At 37.8% G+C, this 18,389-nt stretch overlaps 1 protein-coding gene across 4 annotated transcripts in view; it reads left to right on the forward strand.

The window, feature by feature from the left end:
• The window catches only part of LOC145514619 (UDP-glucuronosyltransferase 2A1), a 52,028-nt gene that overhangs the window by 1,983 nt on the left and 31,656 nt on the right, over positions 1–18,389 (forward strand). For 2 of the 4 annotated variants that reach the window (XM_081512874.1, XM_081512884.1), the window contains exon 2: positions 12,194–12,825. The exons of the other annotated variants lie outside the window; for them this stretch is intronic. In XM_081512874.1, the coding sequence (XP_081369000.1) occupies positions 12,194–12,825 (632 nt within the window). The remainder of the gene's footprint in view (positions 1–12,193; positions 12,826–18,389) is intronic. 4 annotated transcript variants of the gene reach the window in all.

Genomic DNA, 18,389 nt, shown 5'->3' on the forward strand with positions numbered 1-18,389 from the left:
AATTATTTATCCACATAAGAGGGCTACTGAAAGAACTAAATGAGTTAACATATAAAAGGATTTTAAGAGAGTGTCTGGGAGCTAGTGACCAATCAATTTGTGTTACCTCTTTATTAGATAAAATTAATGAGATGATAATTGATTGGTGTGGAGTATTAAGAAGGATGATGAAGAGATTAATATGGTTTATTCTTCAAATATTAATTGACCTGCATGCATGCTTAGTGGTGTCAACTCTTTGTGATCCCTTAGACTGTAGCCCACCAGGCTCCTCTGTCCATGGGATTCTCCAGGCAAGAATACTGGAATGGGCTGCCATTTCCTTCTCTGGGGATCTTTCTGAGCCAGGATTCAAACCTGTGTCTCTGATGTCTCCTGCACTGGCAGGTGGATTCTTAACTACTGAGCCGCCTGGGAAGCCTGATACAATTGACATATAGCATTAATTAGCTTCAGATATACAGCATAATGATTTGATATTTGTATATATTGCTAAATGATCACCACAGTGAGTCTGGTTAACATCAGCCAGCACATAGTTACAATGTTTTTTTCCTTGAGATAGCAATTTAAAAATCAACTCTTTCAGCAAATTTCAAATGTACAATACAGTTTATTATTATTAACTATAGTCACCATGCGGAGAAGGCAATGGCAACCCACTCCAGTACTCTTGCCTGGAAAATGGACGGAGGAGCCTGGTAAACTATAGTCCATGGGGTCACGAAGAGTCGGATACGACTGAGGGACTTCACTTTCACTTTTCCCTTTCATGCATTGGAAAAGGAAATGGCAACCCACTCCAGTGTTCTTGCCTGGAGAATCCCAGGGACAGAGGAGTCTGGTGGGCTGCCGTCTATGGGGTCGCAGAGAGTTGGACACGACTGACGTGACTCAGCAGCAACAGCTGCGGCATAGTCACCATACTGTGTGTTATATCCTCAGGACTTATCTAAATATTTTAAACTGGAAATTTGTACCCTCTAATCTCCTTCACTCATTTCATCTACCCTCTACTCTCATCTGTGGCAGCCACCAATATGTTCTACTATATCTAAAGCTTAAGGTTTTATTTGTTTTAGGATATAAACATAAAAAGATTGTATGGTATCTGTCTTTTTCTGTCTGACATTTCACTCAGCACAGCATCCTCAATGTGCAAGGTCCATCCATGTTGTCATTTGGGATTTCCTCCTTTTGCTATGCCTAAATAATATACCTATGTGTGTGTGTGAGTGTGTGTGTGTGTGTGTGTGTGTAGTCAATACATGAAAACAACATCAATGAATAAATAAAAATGTGATATCACATGTAGCTATTGTAGATGACGCTGCAATTAACATGGGCCATAGATATTTTTTGAAGTTAGAAATAGAGGAAAACAATAGAGACTAGAGATCTTTTCAAGAAAATTAGAGCTAGCAAGGGAACATTTCATGCAAAGATGGGCTCAATAAAGGACAGAAATTGTATGGACCTAACAGAAGCAGAAGATATTAAGAAGAGGTGGCAAGAATACACAGAAGAACTGTACAAAGGAGATCTTCACGACCCAGATAATCATGATGGTGTGATCACTCACCTAGAGCCAGACATCCTGGAATGTGAAGTCAAGTGGGCCTTAGAAAGCATCACTACGAACAAAGCTAGTGGAGGTGATGGAATTCCAATTGAGCTATTTCAAATCCTAAAAGATAACGTTGTGAAAGTGCTGCACCCAATATGCCAGCAAATTTGGAAAACTCAGCAGTGGCCACAGGACTGGAAAAGGTCAGTTTTCATTCCAATCCCAAAGAAAGGCAATGCCAAAGAATGCTCAAATTTCGGCACAATTGCACTCATCTCACATGCTAGTAAAGTAATACTCAAAATTCTCCAAGCCAGGCTTCAACAGTATGTGAACCATGAACTTCCAGATGTTCAAGCTGATTTTAGAAAAGGCAGAGGAACCAGAGATCAAATTGCCAACATCCACTAGATCATCGAAAAAGCAAGAGAGTTCCAGAAAAACATCTATTTCGGCTTTATTAACTATGCCAAAGCCTTTGACTGTGTGGATCACAATAAACTGTGGGAAATTCTTCAGCAGATGGGAATACCAGACCACCTGACCTGCCTCTTGAGAAATCTGTATGCAGGTCAAGAAGCAACAGTTGGAACTGGGCATGGAACAACAGACTGGTTCCAAATAGAAAAAGGAGTATGTCAAGGCTGTGTATTATCACCCTGCTTATTTAACTTATATGCAGAGTACATCATGAGAAACGCTGGGCTGGATGAAACACAAGTTGGAATCAAGATTGCTGGGAGAAATATCAATAACCTCAGTTATGAAGATGATACCACCCTTATGGCTGAAAGTGAAGAAGAACTAAAGAGCGTCTTGATGAAAGTGAAAAAGGAGAGTGAAAAAGTTGGCTTAAAGCTCAACATTCAGAAAACTAAGATCATGGCATCTGGTCCCATCACTTCATGGCAAATAGATGGGGAAACAGTTGAAACAGTGGCTGACTTTATTTAGGGGTGCTCCAATATCACTGCAGTTGGTAATTGCAGCCATGAAATTAAAAGATGCTTACCCCTTGGAAGAAAAGTTATGACCAACTTAGCATATTAAAAAGCAGAGACATTACTTTGTCAATAAAGGCCCATCTAGTCAAGACTATGGTTTTTCCATTTTTCCAGGGAGTTGGTGATGGACAGGGAGGCCTGACATGCTGCAGTTCATGGGGTCGCAAAGAGTCAGACACGACTGAGCGACTGAACTGAACTGAGTCTTCTTTATTTCCTTCGATAAATATGCAGAAGGAAATTCTTGGATCATATGGTAGTTCTATCTTTAATTGTTTGAGGAGCCTACATACTGTTTCCTATAGTGAGCTGTGCCAATTTACATTCCTACCAACATTGCACAAGCATTCCCTTACTTCATATTTTCACCTACATTTATTTTATTTTTTTTGATAACAGTCATCCTAAGAAGTGCAAGGTAACAGCTCATCATGGTTTTGATTTTCATTTCCTTGATGATTAGTGCTTTTAAGCACCTTTTCATGTTTCTGTTGGCCGTCTGTATGTCTTTGGGAAAATGTCAGTTCAGGTCCTCTGACCATTTTCAATCACAATGTATGTATTTTTGCTACTAAGTTGTAAAAGTTTTTATATACTTTGGATATTAGCCCCTTGTCAGATATATGACTTGCAAATATTTTCTCCCATGTTATAGGTTGCCTTTTTATGTTATTGACACTTTACTTTTTTTGTGCAGAAGCTTTCTAGGTTGATATAGTCCTACATGTTTATTTTTGCTTTTATTGCCTTTGCTTTTGGTAACAAATCCAGAAAAGCATCCCCAAGATCTATATCAAGGAGATTAGTGCCTATGTTTTCCTCTAGGAGTTCTGTGGTTTCAGTTCAAACTATAAAAGTCTTTAATCCATTTTGAGTTAATTTTTGTACGTGATGTAAGATAGGGATCCAATTTCATTATTTTACATGTGGCTGTGCAGTTTTTCCAACACCGTTTATTGAAGAGACTGTCTTCTCCGCTGTATATTCTTGGCTCCTTTGCTATAACTTAATTGACCATATATGAGTGGGTTGATGTGTGAGAAGTATTAAGAGGGATGTCAGTTATAATTGATTCATCATCTCTTCTGGGTATGTTAAATAGTTGTCCACAAATTGAAAAGAAGACAGATATTTCTCTCCCGGAATCTAAATAAAAATCTACCCATTCTAATGTTTAGAGAGAATAAGCACAGCTACTGTGGTGATCATGAACTACCCAATGAAGATAAAGAGATGGTCAACATCCTAGGGCTAAAACTGGACCTTAAAATTTAAGGAAGAGGATAAAGGAATGGCAATTTCATGAGGCAACAAAGCTGTCAACATGCTTGAAAACTCTTTAACCTCCTCATGCATGTAGTAAACTAACAGTGAAATCTGAACATGTGCAAAGAACTAGAGGAATGCGCATCTAGAGCTCCTTGGTCATGATACATGCCTGCATTCTCATCTCATCACTTATGTTTTTTTATCAACTACTCATTGTCAAGCTTGGGATGATCATAATGATCAGGATTATGATGTTCTTTGTGTTGGTGAAATTATCCCTTATAAACCTTCCCCATGCTAGCAATCTCAAAAAATCACATTTCATTATATTGTGTTTGTAAGTTAATACTGGTAATAAAACCACGCTATTTCCCCTGTCTTAAGACATTAGAATAATCTTTCTTAACAATTTATTCATGGGAATGTAATGAAGATTTCTAAAAAGGTTCTTACCCTCTAATTTTGATAATATCATGTTTCTAATCCAATTATACTTTTCCGACTTAGAATGACTATTTAAAGTTCGTTTTACTAAAACACAATATTCTTAAGTCTGGGGACTTGAACAGTCATATTCAAAAGGTCAGGTAAGAAAGAAAAGTACTGACACAACAGAGTAATTTATTTTTGTGCTGGACTTTGTACATGCAGAATGATGAATGATGATTGTGAACAGAACTAATGTATAAAGAACTTATTTCCAATTTATAATTTGAATTTATCTTTTACTTTAGCTTGAGTGCTCTAATCAAAATCGTTGTGAAAAATACATATCCACTCAGGTCTCAAATTTTCACACCTGAGTAAAAAAATGTAAGATTATTTTCTGCAGTGGAATGCTGTAAGAACCTCAGAGTGAGTCCTTAATCTCTTCTAACGGCTAGAAATTGGATATTATGTGGAAATTACTTCTTTTATTTCAGACATTAGATGTTTGGTTCAAACTCATGAATATCATTATAGTAATACCAAGTAATATTTGTTGATCTCTTCTGTGTCACTGTACAGTGTGATGAGTGCTTCACCTTTAATAGATATCTTAATCCTTAATGAGCTTTTGAAGAAAAATCTACAATTGCAAATGAGAATATTGCAGCTTATAAATAGTGAACATGTTAAAATCAAATCATATACCTCTTAGGTTGAGAAAATTTTCAAACAAGTGTTTCTAACACCAAAGCATTTAGAAGGATTTTTCTCTCCTTTAAAATAAATTATCAATTTTTCAGACTCTTTTAGGATGAAACTTTTTTGGGTACTGTTCTTCCTTTAAATGTATTTAGTTTTGAAATCTGCTATTCTATTTCTCTTCTATTTTAATTTGCCAGATGGAGTTTAATTTGGCCATATTACCATGAGGCAGCTTTGCTATTCCTTTAGGCATAGGTCTCCAAGTGACTCCATTGCATGGGGCAATCTGCCTGAGGGTAGCTTTCTGGTCCTAAGAAAGTTCCACCTTAACTGAAAGTGACAAAAAGCTTCTGCAGATTTCAGATATATTTGTTTAAAGTTGATCCAGGTAAATTTTATTTTTGTTTGTATTAACAACAGAAAAGCTACCACAAAAATTGGGGGAACATTTAGGGAAATAATAATGTAGTATTTTTAATACGGTAAAAATGCTTAATATAATCCATAAATATTACCTATTACTAACAACAGTTTTACTCTGTGGCCACTATAAAAACAAACAGTTTTTTCTGTGACCTTTACATATTAGATTTATATAAATATACAATGTATTTTTATAGATGAATAAGTAGGTAAGTAACCTGTAAAAACTAATGCCATCTATAATAACAATAGACAGTCATGCAAATATATTAAGTTCAATAGAAAAAACAGTAGACCTTCAAAAAAGTGTGACCGTAGTATTCAGATCTTCACATGAACAAGGGACTCACTAAGCATAGGTAATTAATGTAAAATAAAGTGCTAGAAGTGAGACAAATCTTAGTGTGTATTATCTGCATAGTGATTGATTTCCAGTAGTCATTTTAAAGTAGAAAAAAAAAATGTATTGGGGTCTTTTCCCTAAAGAGTATTACATTTTGATTTGGGTTTTTATTTCTGTTTTTCTCTTCTTAGTCTTTCCTTTACTTCCCTCTCTCCTTCCTTCCGTCTTCTAGCTTAAATTTCAATTGACCTTGATTGCTTTGAAGTTTTCAAATCACCACTAGTAACATTCCCTTTCCCACAGTTACCCATAAGCCAGATGATAACCATAGGTGTGATATGCAAGATGGAATTTTTTTGCGGGACTTCCTCAATTCCCAGGAAGAATTTTCACTGGTTTTTGCTCCCACTCAATGTAAGGGAATGAAGGTTATAATCTTTATGGGTATAATCTTGAGCCTTATATCTTTGTATTTCTTCAATCATTTTTGAAATTGGGAACTGAATACTGTTAGTGTTAGATCATGTGTGAGGCACCTGGACACTGAGCGTGACTGACACTTGTGGAGGAATTTGTAGGTGTTTGGAATTTGTAACATCTGCATTAAAGCTCAGGTGCTCCAGGCAGCCATTGTCTGAGGAGTAGAGAGATGAAGTAAGCCTAGTTGATGAGAACTGGTTAAACTGATCACTTTAAAATCAGATTCTCTTCCTACAATATCAATATAGCTAACATTTATTAAGCACAAATGCTATTCTTATTCTGAATACATGCATTTCGTAACTCAGGGCTTCCCAGGTGGCTCAGTGGTAAAGAATCCGCCTGCTAGCCTGCTAATGCAGGAGATACAGGTTTAATCCCTGAGTGAGGAAGATCCCCTGGAGGAGGAAACAGCAACTCACTCTAGTATTCTTACCTGGAGAATTCCATGGGCAGAGGAGCCTGGTGGGCTACAGTTCATGGGGTCCCAAAAGAGTTGTACATGACTTAGTGACTAAACAACAATTGCTTCACTCAGTGCTCATAACTACAGAAAATAGGCACTTTCATGTCCCCTTATTTTGTAACGACCCTGAGTAACTTGCCTGAGGTTACAATCAAGGAAGTGGTGAAGTATTTAATGCCAAATCCAGTGCTGGCATTTCTTTATAGAGAGCTTTAGAAGAGGTTTATACAGGGTACAACAAAGGGAAAAAAAGAAAGTGCACATAAGTTTAAAATGTCAAATGAATTAAGTAAATGCTAATCAAGGAACTCAAATATAATTGAAGCACTGATGTTCAGTTCAGTTCTGTTCAGTCACTCAGTCATGTCCCACTCTTTGCGACCCCATGAATCACGGCATGCCAGGCCTCCCTGTCCATCACCGACTCCCAGAGTCCACCCAAACCCGTGTCCATTGAGTTAGTGATGCCATCCAACCATCTCATCCTCTCTCATCCCCTGCTCCTACTGCCCTCAATCTTTCCCAGTGTCAGGGTCTTTTCCAATGAGTCAGCTCTTCCCATCTGGTGGCCAAAGTATTGGAGTTTCAGCTTCAACATCAGTCCTTCCAATGAACACCCAGGACTGATCTCCTTTAGGATGGACTAGTTGGATCTCCTTGCAGTCCAAGGGACTCTCAAGGGTCTTCTCCAACACCACAGCTCAAAAGCATCAGTTCTTCGGCGCTCAGGAAGCACTGATGAAAGGCTAAAAACCCTGAAGTTACTGAAGAGGTGATTACTCCTGTTTCTAAAACAGTATTAGGACTGGTTTACAGACTTCTGTGGCCACTGGAGCCACCTCCAAATCTGAGTGGCAATGAGAAATGAGTCAGCACAATTAAGTCCTAGCATCCAGAGCAACGTTCAGGGAGCACACAGGAAGGGGAAACCATCAAGACAGGGCATGTTTGGGGAAAAATGTTGTAAGAAAAACTCCTGTACAAAAATGTTGTTTTAGAGATTTTCAGTTCAAACTAATAGCATATTTTAAGATACTTTGATTTAGTTTTATTGGGCTTCCCTGGTGGCTCAGTGGTAAAAAATCTGCCTGCCAATACAGAAGACACCAGTTCGATTGATCCTTGGATCAGAAAGAGTCCCTAGTGAAATAATGGCAACCCACTCCAGTATTCCTGCCTGAGAAATCCCATGGACAGAGGCGCCCGGTGGGTTACAGTCTATGGAGTCACCAAAGAGTCAAACATTACTTAGCAACTAAACAAACAAATAATTTAGTCTTATACAGATGACTAACATTCTCCGGCAAGTGTTATATACACAATCTTATTAAATCATATTCTGAGAACTTTATGTCTGTTTTATTACTACTGAGAGTCCTCTTTTTCAAAATAGAGTATGAAAAGGAGCAATTGATTCTGAAGGGGAACAAAACCTGCCAGCCCCAAAAGTGTCTCTTTGGCTTGAGGATTATCTAGGGCTGAATGTTTTTAATAAGAGACAAAGACTCAGGAAGTCTTTTTTTTTTTTTTAACCTCTCGTTTAATGACTTAAGATAATTTAGATAAGGTACTCATTCCCAGAAGAGCCCTCCTACCAGAGAGATCTACTGAGAACATGGACTACTGTGGTAGGGAACTCACCAGGGCCTGGAGACCAAAATCCACTCTGTGTTCCATTGTCTCTATGGCATAGCAAACATTCCTTTACAAAATATTTGATTTTTCATCTCCATGGGAATTCCCTTCCTCCCCTTTAAAACCCCAACCCCCTGCCTCCTTCTCCTTCTCTCACGTGGCATGAAAGTGGAAGTGAAAGTTAGTCACTCAGTCCTGTTGGACTCTTTGTGTCCACATGGACTGTAGCCCACCAGGGTCCTCTGTCCATGGGATTATCTAGGCAAGAATACTGAAGTGGGTTGCCATTTCCTCCTCCAGGGAATCTTCCCCACTCAGGGATCGAACCTGGGTCTCCTGCATTTCAGGCAGATGCTTTACTGTCTGAGCCACCAGGGAAGCCCTAAAAATTATCTGTTAAAGGCTTCCATGCCATTTTCCTCTCTAGGGGATCTTCCTGACCCAGGGATTGAACCTGGGTCTCCTGCATTGCAGGCAGATTCTTTATTGTCTGAGCCATTAGGTGGCATTTAAGCCTCAATTATCTAGCTTGTTCTTGGACCTCCTGTATGTCCAAGGAGAACCTGTATGTCATTAAATTTGGTTTTGACCCTGTTCATCTGTCTCATGTTGATTTAATTCTTAGATGAGTCAGAAGAACCTAGAAAAGATAAAGGGAAAGTGTTTTTTCTCCCCTAAAATTCAAAGTACAATAACAGTATCATAATCGGTACAAATGTTCTATGACTGATCTAGTTTTCAGTTGTGGTACTTATATTTCACAGGCATATACTTTTAAAATTATTTCCTGAGCTCTTTAGTTACATTTAAGATGCCATTATCAAATATTCACAATTGTGAAATACAGTATTTTCTAATTTTTACTATTATAAAATATATCTCAACTATTTCATTTAAGAATTAGAATATAGAAGGAAAACCAAAATACTTATGCATTTCCAGCATTATGACTTTCAGATTATTGAAACCTCTCTTGACCTGTTTTCTTGCATACAAACTGATGGAGTTGGGCCAGCTGGACGTATGCTGTCTCCAGAATGACAATTCCACAATGGTGTTACTGAAAGCTTATTCAGAATAGCTATTAGTGAACTAATAAACAAATGTGTGATTGTTTTAAGTTACAAAACATTATTTTTTCATGCAACTATAAGAATTGAAGCTTTTGAACTGTGGTGTTGGAGAAGACTCTTGAGAGTCCCTTGGACTGCAAGGAGATCCAACCAGTCCATCCTAAAGGAGATCAGTCCTGGGTGTTCATTGGAAGGACTGATGTTGAAGCTGAAACTCCAGTACTTTGGCCACCTGCTGCAAAGAGCTGACTCATTGGAAAAGACCCTAACACTGGGAAAGATTGAGGGCAGGAGGAGAAAGGGACGACAGAGGATGAGATGGTTGGATGGCATCGCTGACTTGATGGACATGGGTTTGGGTAGACTCCGGGAGTTGGTGATGGACAGGGAGGCCTAGCATGCTGCGGTTCATGGGGTCGCAGAGTTGGACATGACTGAGCGACTGAACTGAACTGAATGCACATTTGGCTTGTTATTTTTTCAATGATGGAAATTTAAATCAGCTTATACCTGCATATGTCCCCAAACATAATTTATTTTTTAATCTGTTCATAATTTTTGAATTTGCAAATTATGAATAATTTAGACATATAGGAAACCATAGAATAAAAAGAACAGACACCTCTATTGATTATAATGAGATTATTTCAACATTCAAGAATAATTTAAAATCTATATATATACTAATTAATTTCATTATCTCATATTGTCTTTATTAAAATAGATAATTATATTATTGTCCTGAAGAGATGTTACATGTAACAGTGGAAAGCTGACTCCATGAGCTCTTGAATTTTCTTTTTTTTTTATTCAGGGAAATTTAGGACTGCCTACTTGCATTTGATTCTTTGGTATATTTTGATAAATGTTATCATAGTTATTGACAGTAATCTCTAATTACTTATTATATTATACTTACATGGACTTCAATAATTGGACAAATCTCAGTATTTCATATATAAACTTTCAGTTATTCTTTATATGCTGTTGTGCTTTGTCTCCTTTTTATAAGAAGATCATGATAGCAACAGATTTCTTTATGAAGATATTTAAAATTCTCTTCACTAGACCTATTTTAATGGACCTCAAGATTACTCATACTCTTCTCTTGCTATTTTTCTTCAAAATCTAATTAATTTTAAAATTGTTGCCACCATAACCAAACTGGGGTTAGCTCTTGAAAGGACACAAATGCAATCATTCTGAAAGTATCAGTTCTCTATGCCCTCTTTCCCTTTCTCTGCTTTCCTGATCCTTTTGTTCCTCAGAGGCCTGAAATGACACAATTCAGGGGCAATAGATTATGAAGACAAAATTCAGCAATAAATTTCCATTCTCAATTCCCATCTTCTATTCTTTTAATCACTTTATTTGTTCTTATTTTCACTTTTTACTGGCAGCCTTTAAATATTTTAACTTTTAAAACAGCACTGTTATATATTAATAGTTGACCTTGTTCCTCAACTAATACATATCATTACATCCATGTCTAGCCAGTAATTCTGTGGCTAGCCCACTGATTTACTGGTCAATCTTTTGGCAAATTTATTAGACTTCCAGCATTACTAAACTCTTGCTCTGAGCCAAGCAGTTTGCAAAGCAGCTTTGCAGATATTATTGCTAATTTACAATGTAATATAGCAAATTAGCATCATCTCTAAAGCTGAGAGGGTCTTGGTAATTCATCAGGGTCACAAACTTTATTAAAGAACAGTTCCTGAATGTGGGACTGATAAAGTCTAGTGTCCACCTAAGTTAAGCTACTAAACAGCTCTGAGTAAAAAGTGTGTGGTTCCTTAGGGTGCTGATCCCTAGCTCCTTGATTGTGTGTAAATACGTCATAGGCATGAAAATAAAAATTTCCCTGTAACAAGGAGACAGTGATTAATTTGCTTTATTACAGAAGAAAAAGGTCCTCTATCAAATATGTAGTAATTTATTACTCAGTTAATCTAACAACTTCTTGAGGTGTTTTAGCAAACCTCCTCTAAGTGAAACTTGTTTTTAATTTTTTGCTAAATATGAGCCATGGGGAAATGATAATAATGCCCATCACTGGGCATTGCCAGAGTTCCTAAATCTTACAAAGATGAGGCATGACATTGTAAGAAGTCAAAAATGAATGAAACAATTATCATGACTCTCATCCCAGTTGTACTATTCTGTCAAATACGCTTTGAATTAGGCAATTCAACATTAGTTTCATTATCCATGAAATGGAGTGAATCACTTCTGCCAAGCAAGCTATGAAGAGGATTGAATCAGACAATGCATGTAAAAATGTCTTATAGTTAAAGACATCCAACTTGAAAGGACTGTAAGTCTTGACAAAGTGGCCATAGCAGTGAGAACTGTTATTTTTCATCTAACTAATTTGGGGAAGGATATACTAATCTGAATATACATTTTATAAATCACAGTTACTACTGCAGAAAACACAGATATCAGGCTTATAACCTGTCTGCTTATTTTTCTTTAAAATAGTACCAGATTTCATTTCTTTTGTTGTAACAATCATATTAATGCATTTAAGAACTTGAATTATATTGTTTTCCTTTTAATCTATAGATCAGTTGAGTTATGAAAGAATGTAGCCGTCACATTAAATATTATTTTATTTGAAAACAAAATAATCTACCTAAATACTTTATACATTGAAAGCTTCTTTTCATCTTAAAAGATCTACAGTAAGATGGTTTCCATAATGGATGTCATCATAACTAAGAAGTTTTACCATTACCTGATTTTTAATTTGACTCTGATTGAAATTGTTCTAAGTGGGAATGTGCTAATTTGGCCAACGGATGGTAGCCATTGGTTAAATATTAAGATGATTTTAGAAGAGCTGAATCAAAGAAATCACAATGTGACTGTACTGGCTTCATCAGCGACTCTATTCATCAACTCCAATCCTGACTCTCCTGTGAATTTTGAGGTGATACCTGTTTCCTACAAGAAGAGCAATATAGATTCCTTAATTGAACATATGATAATGCTGTGGATAGATCACAGACCGACTCCTCTCACACTCTGGACTTTCTACAAAGAACTAGGAAAACTCCTAGATACTTTCTTCCAAATTAATATACAAATCTGTGATGGAGTATTAAACAACCCCAAGTTAATGGCAAGACTTCAGAAAAGTCATTTTGATGTGTTGCTGGCCGACCCAGTAACAATCTGCGGAGACTTGGTTGCTCTGAAATTAGGAATTCCATTTATGTACACCCTGAGATTCTCCCCAGCGTCAACAGTGGAGAGACACTGCGGAAAAATTCCAGCACCTGTGTCCTATGTACCTGCAGCCCTTTCCGAGCTCACTGACCAGATGACCTTCAGTGAAAGGCTTAAAAACACCATATCTTATCCCCTGCAAGACTATATATTTCAGTCCTACTGGGGTGAGTGGAATTCATACTACAGCAAAGTCCTAGGTAAGTATCTAAAAAGTTCTTTTACTAACAATTCCAGATATCTTATTTATTCTTATTGTTGATACAGCAAAAGATTTCCATACCACTGCAAATGCCAAGTTGATGTAAATATGTGTGGGCTAAGTCACTTCAGTCATGTCTGACTCTTTGTTGCCCCATGGACTGTAGTCCTCCAGGCTCCTCTGTCCATGGGATTCTCCAGGCAAGAATACTGGAGTGTGTTGCCATTTCATCCTCCAGGGGATGTTCCCCACCCAGGGATCAAACCCTTGTCTCTTATGTCTCCTGCATTGCCAGGCAGGTTCGTTACCACTACTTATTATTCAATATGTGTACACAATTGAATATTATTTTTTGAAAATTCCTAAATAATGGAATGGTGGTATTAATATGCATGATATTGTCTCAAACAAATAATCCTGTTATTTTTGCCTATTTAGGTAGTAGCTTTTCAATGTGCAAATCAACCTTCAAATTTAAATGAAAATACCTTCAAATATAAATGAAAGTATAAATACATTCACGAGGATAAATTCAGTTCAGTTCATTTGCTCAGTCATGTCCGTCTCTTTGCGACCCCATGGACTGCAGTCTGCCAGGCTTCCCTGTCCATCACCAACTCCTGGAGTTTACTCAAACTCATGTCCATCGAGTTAGTGATGCCATCCAACCATCTCATTCTCTGTCATCCCCTTCTCCTCCTGCCTTCAATCTTTCCCAGCATCAGGGTCTTTTCCAATGAGTCAGTTCTTCGCATCAGGTAGCCAAAGTACTGGAGTTTCAGCTTCAGCACCAGTCCTTCCAATGAATATTCAGGACTGATTTCCATTAGGATTGACTGGTTGGATCTCCTGGCAGTCCAAGAGACTCTCAAGAGTCTTCTCCAACACCACAGTTCAAAAACATCAATTCTTCAGCACTCAGCTTTCTTTAGAGTCCAATTCTCACTTCCATACATGACTACCAGAAAAACCATAGCTTTGACTAGATGGACCTTTGTTGGCAAAGTAATGTCTCTGCTTTTTATGGATAAATTATGACACTACTAAGAATACTTTTGAAGTGATACCCAATTTACTTTCCCTTCTTCATTCTCCATTTTTTCTTTGTCTTAGGAAGCTTTAAAAATCCTAGGATTAGACACTGGGAACTTGAATTTATACTCTTCTCTGCCTCTCACTATCTCTCCATCCTGAGGCTCCCCTGGGTGCTTTGGCCAGCACTGCCTGCAGCTTAATTGCTCAGGGATCTTGGGCAAGCCTCAGGGTTTCTTGCCTTACAGATTCTTTATGAAAATCAAACAAAATAAAACAAACTGTCAAGGCCAGTTATGGTTTATTGTTTGTATTATTTCTCTGATCGTCATGAGTCTTCCTTTCTTTCTTTTTCTATTTTATTCTTTCCTGCATGCTTTTTTCTCTAGATCTGTTAGTAGTAGCAGGGACACTAATTAACAGCAATTAAGTGATGCTCCCAATGGTACTTTCTTGCAAAGGTAATATGCAAGATACTATTCTTTTACTCTAGAAAGATTGAGGGCATCAGGAAAAGGGGCAACAGAGGATGAGGTGGTTGATGGCATCATTGACTCAATGGACATGAGTTTGAGCAAGCTCCAGGAGGTAGTGAAGGATAGGGAGGCCAGGCGTGCTGCAGTCCACGGGGTCGCAAAGAGTCAGACACGACTGAGCAACTGAACAATAGCAGCAATTCTATATCAATTACGAAGGATTACATTTATGTTGAATATTATTTATAACAAACTACACAGAACTCTGCAATGACAATGCCCTGATTATACTATCATGGGACTATGTAAATAAAACATAGTCAATAAATATTTGTAGAAAATAAACGCCTCTGCAATATACAAAATCTCCCTTCTCAAACAGTGTCGTGGCAGATTATATAACATGTGTAAAGCCTTTGTGATACAGAATGTTCCCAACTTCTCATTTTCACAGGACAATAATCTAGCTGCAGAAGTATTTAAGAAATTGAATATCTTATTTACTTAAATCCTTTATGCTCCTCATGTTACTAAATGTAGTTGGACAACAATAACTACCTTGACTATTTTATTTCAAATAGAAGTATATTTTCAAAAAGAACTGGTAAAATCCAAATTGTCCTCTGTTTGTAATTACACTCTTAAAGTATTAGAAACACCTGTGAACTGTAACCCGATCCTGAAACAGATGAGTTTATATATTTGATATTATTTTCTTTGAACACAAGAGGTTTCATAACGTCACATGCTGTGAAGTGTCCATTTCAATAGCCTTTCTTCAGTTCTGTGAGAAAGACTAGAAAAATAAAATGTAAAAAACAAACAAGCAATAACAAAACCCCTCAAATATCTATTTTGAAAGAGATAGAAGTAAGTAAATGGGCTTCCCTGGTGGCTCAGGTGGTAAAGAATCCTCCTGCAATGCATGAGACCTGGGTTTGATCCCTGGGTAAGGAAGATCCCTCTGGAGAAGGGAATTGGCTACCCAATCCAGTATTCTTGCCTGCAGAGTCCCTTGGATAGAGGAGCCTGGTGGGCTGCAGTCCTTGGTATTGCAGAGTCAGACACGACTAAGTGACTAACACTCACTCAGCAAGGAAATATCTAATTGCACTGGTTAAAAGCTCTGCTTTATTTGTCAGTGAGGATATCTTTTACGAATGAAGTAAATTAAAATGATCATCAATTCAATTTTAAATATGCTTCTAACTCTGAATGGGACAGGCCTATCTGGGAATATAGGCAGATCATTTTTCATATTCAGGAGTGAATCTATGAATAAATCTTGTCCTGGCCAATTGTTCTGCAAGGTATCTTCAAACTACACTGAGTCTGATTCCTCTTCAAACCTCAGAGAGATTTGCTGTACATGCAGCCCATAGGTAGTTCTCAAGTGGGCAGGACTAGGAACTAGCTTTTGCTATAGCCACAGGAAGGCCAAGGACTTGAATGTTGTAATGAAAAGAGTTAAATTAATAAGGAAACTGAATGGTTCCATTTTGCCTGTGTCTTTTGGTTTCCTGGTCTCTCTATTTTTCCCAGCACTCTGCAGACAGAAGGGAGGAAAAACCAGTACTAATCTATGTACCACTCAGCCAATATACCCCGTGTTGACAAAAAAAAAAAAAAAATGCCCAATGTGAGAGTTGCAAGTTAAGTTTTATTGGGGACAATATGAGGACTGCAGCCTAGGAGACAGCCCTTCAGGTAGCACTGAGAAACTGTTCCAAAGAGGTAAGGGGGGAAGGTCAGTGTATATGTGATTTTGGTAAAGGGGGAGGACATGCAATCAAGTGCATAATTTTTGTAGAAAGTTTCTGCTGGTCTCATGAAGCTTCTGCTATTCATGAGAAGCAATTGTCACCACGAAGCAGGATTTTAGTGCTTTTCTAGATATATGGAGATATAAGAATTGGGCTTATAAAATCAACTCCTGAGAAAATCTAACTATCTGAGGACATGCTCTGCCAGTTTCCTGGAGCACAGAGCACCTCATTTCTATTCTCTCACCTTGAACTCCTTCAGGGGGTGTTGGAGGTCAGCAGCTTTAGCAGGACATTAATCCTTGTAGAGGCAGGTGGCAAGTGTCCATGGCAAGTGCCAGTTTGTGGCTGACACCTGCTTTTACCTGTAAGTACCATATAGGTTCCATGTTGGTCCCTCTTTCCCTGCTGCTAAATTTTAGATATATTCCCTATAACTAACCCTATCTTTTTCCAGACCATTAAAAAAATCAGATAAAATAAATGAGCCTCATAATATTTCCCCTCTAGCACACTTGCCTGAAACTGTACTAAATTACTCAGTACATTTTTTGCATTTGATTTGTGGCTGCCTTTTGAGGCCCATTGGTTTTTGTGTGTTTGTTTGTTTTTCTGTATCCCACTCCCGTTCTAATCGCCATTGCCAACATCTCCTCTTTTCCCTGGAAAATGTGGATCTCTGTTAATCTGCCCTCACATAGGCTTTTAATTCCTTTTCACATATGGCTTTCCTATGGTTAGTGCTGTGAGCTTTTTACGATTCTGTGTAACCTTTCTTTCAAGTAAAACATGTCATAAATTGTACAGCTCATTGCAATGTCGCAGTATAAACCCATGCAACCAGAACTCAAACCAAGAAGCCAAACATTATTACACCCATAATTCCCTAACCTTCCTCATATCAGTCCTGACTACACCCATCTGAGGATAACAACTTTCTTGACTTCTAACACTGCAGATTAAATTTGACCAATTTTAAACTGTGTAAATGAACCACACATTATGGCTCTTTTGTATTTTCTCCTTTTATTTAACATTATGCTTTCTATATTTGTCCAAGTTGTCACATGTGAATTAGTGTGTTCATTCTCATAGCTATACAGAATCTTTTGAATTAACGTAAATTTTACTTATCCATTCTACTGTCAGTGGTGATGTTGGCTGTCTTGCTTTTGGCTATGTATGATAAACACTGCTATGAACATTCTTGTACATGTCTTTTGGTGAATACAAGTATGTTGTACTACAAGGTGTATATATAAGGAAGGAATTGCCAAGTCATAGGGTATGAATCTGTTTAACTTTAGAAAATACTGCTAATTTTCAAGTTCTTGTACCAACTAATAATCTCATCAGCCATTTACTAGTATTCCAATTGTTCTCCATTTTCACTTAACTGGACATTTCTTTTTGTTCTTTTACATTAATTGTAAGCATAATGAAGTGCAGTGGTGTCTCATTATTATCTTTTATTAATAAATAATTTGCATGTATCTGTTTAAAGTACATAAAACACACGGTGATTTGCATATCAAATGTATATACCTTTGTGACCAACACATCAATCAATCTCTAAGATCCCTTTCTAACATAGCTGCTCTCCAGTCCTTTTCAGACATTTATCAGACTAAATAACTCCTACCACTTAGTTCATTCTTCTTATTTATTTCCATCTGTGGCCCTGTTTCTCTTTCTCCAATTTCAGTCATCCCCATGTAATGGATGGAGAGGCTTGTGTCAGTTGCCATCAGCACTCATAGTAAATGAGTAAGGGGTCTATGAAACAGAATAATGTTTGATCTCCAGCTCCACTGATAAAGACCAAACACTCACAGCAGAGGAACTTGTGATCCCTACTTCCCCAAAATTCCATCAGCCCTGTGGAGACCGGAGACCAAGAACTGTATGTGACTCAGGAGATGACAGACCCAGCAGAAGCACCAACTCTCCTGGAGCCTCAGGTAGCAATACCAGTGACACCAGTGGTTAGCAGGGCATTGAGGACTCCAAAGCAGTGACATGCCAGCACCAGCAAACACCTCTGACAGAGTTAGTGGAGGGTGGAAAGTGTTTACTCTCAAATAGAACTAGAGAGAGCACATGTAAGAAAAAAAAAAAAAAACTTGTGCTATCATGCCACCTACTGGAAAACAGTAGAAGGACAGCTAATTTCTAACCCACTGAATCTTTCCTGCTCCTGCTTAGTTGCTCAGTTGTTCACTGGTGTCCGACTCTTTGTGACTTCATGGACTGCAGCTCCCCAGGCTCCTCTGTCCTTGGGATTCTCCAGG

This window comes from Giraffa tippelskirchi, chromosome 1 (genome assembly GCF_054371585.1).
Source record: "Giraffa tippelskirchi isolate mGirTip1 chromosome 1, T2T-mGirTip1v1.2.pri, whole genome shotgun sequence".
Taxonomy (NCBI): Eukaryota; Metazoa; Chordata; class Mammalia; order Artiodactyla; family Giraffidae; genus Giraffa; species Giraffa tippelskirchi.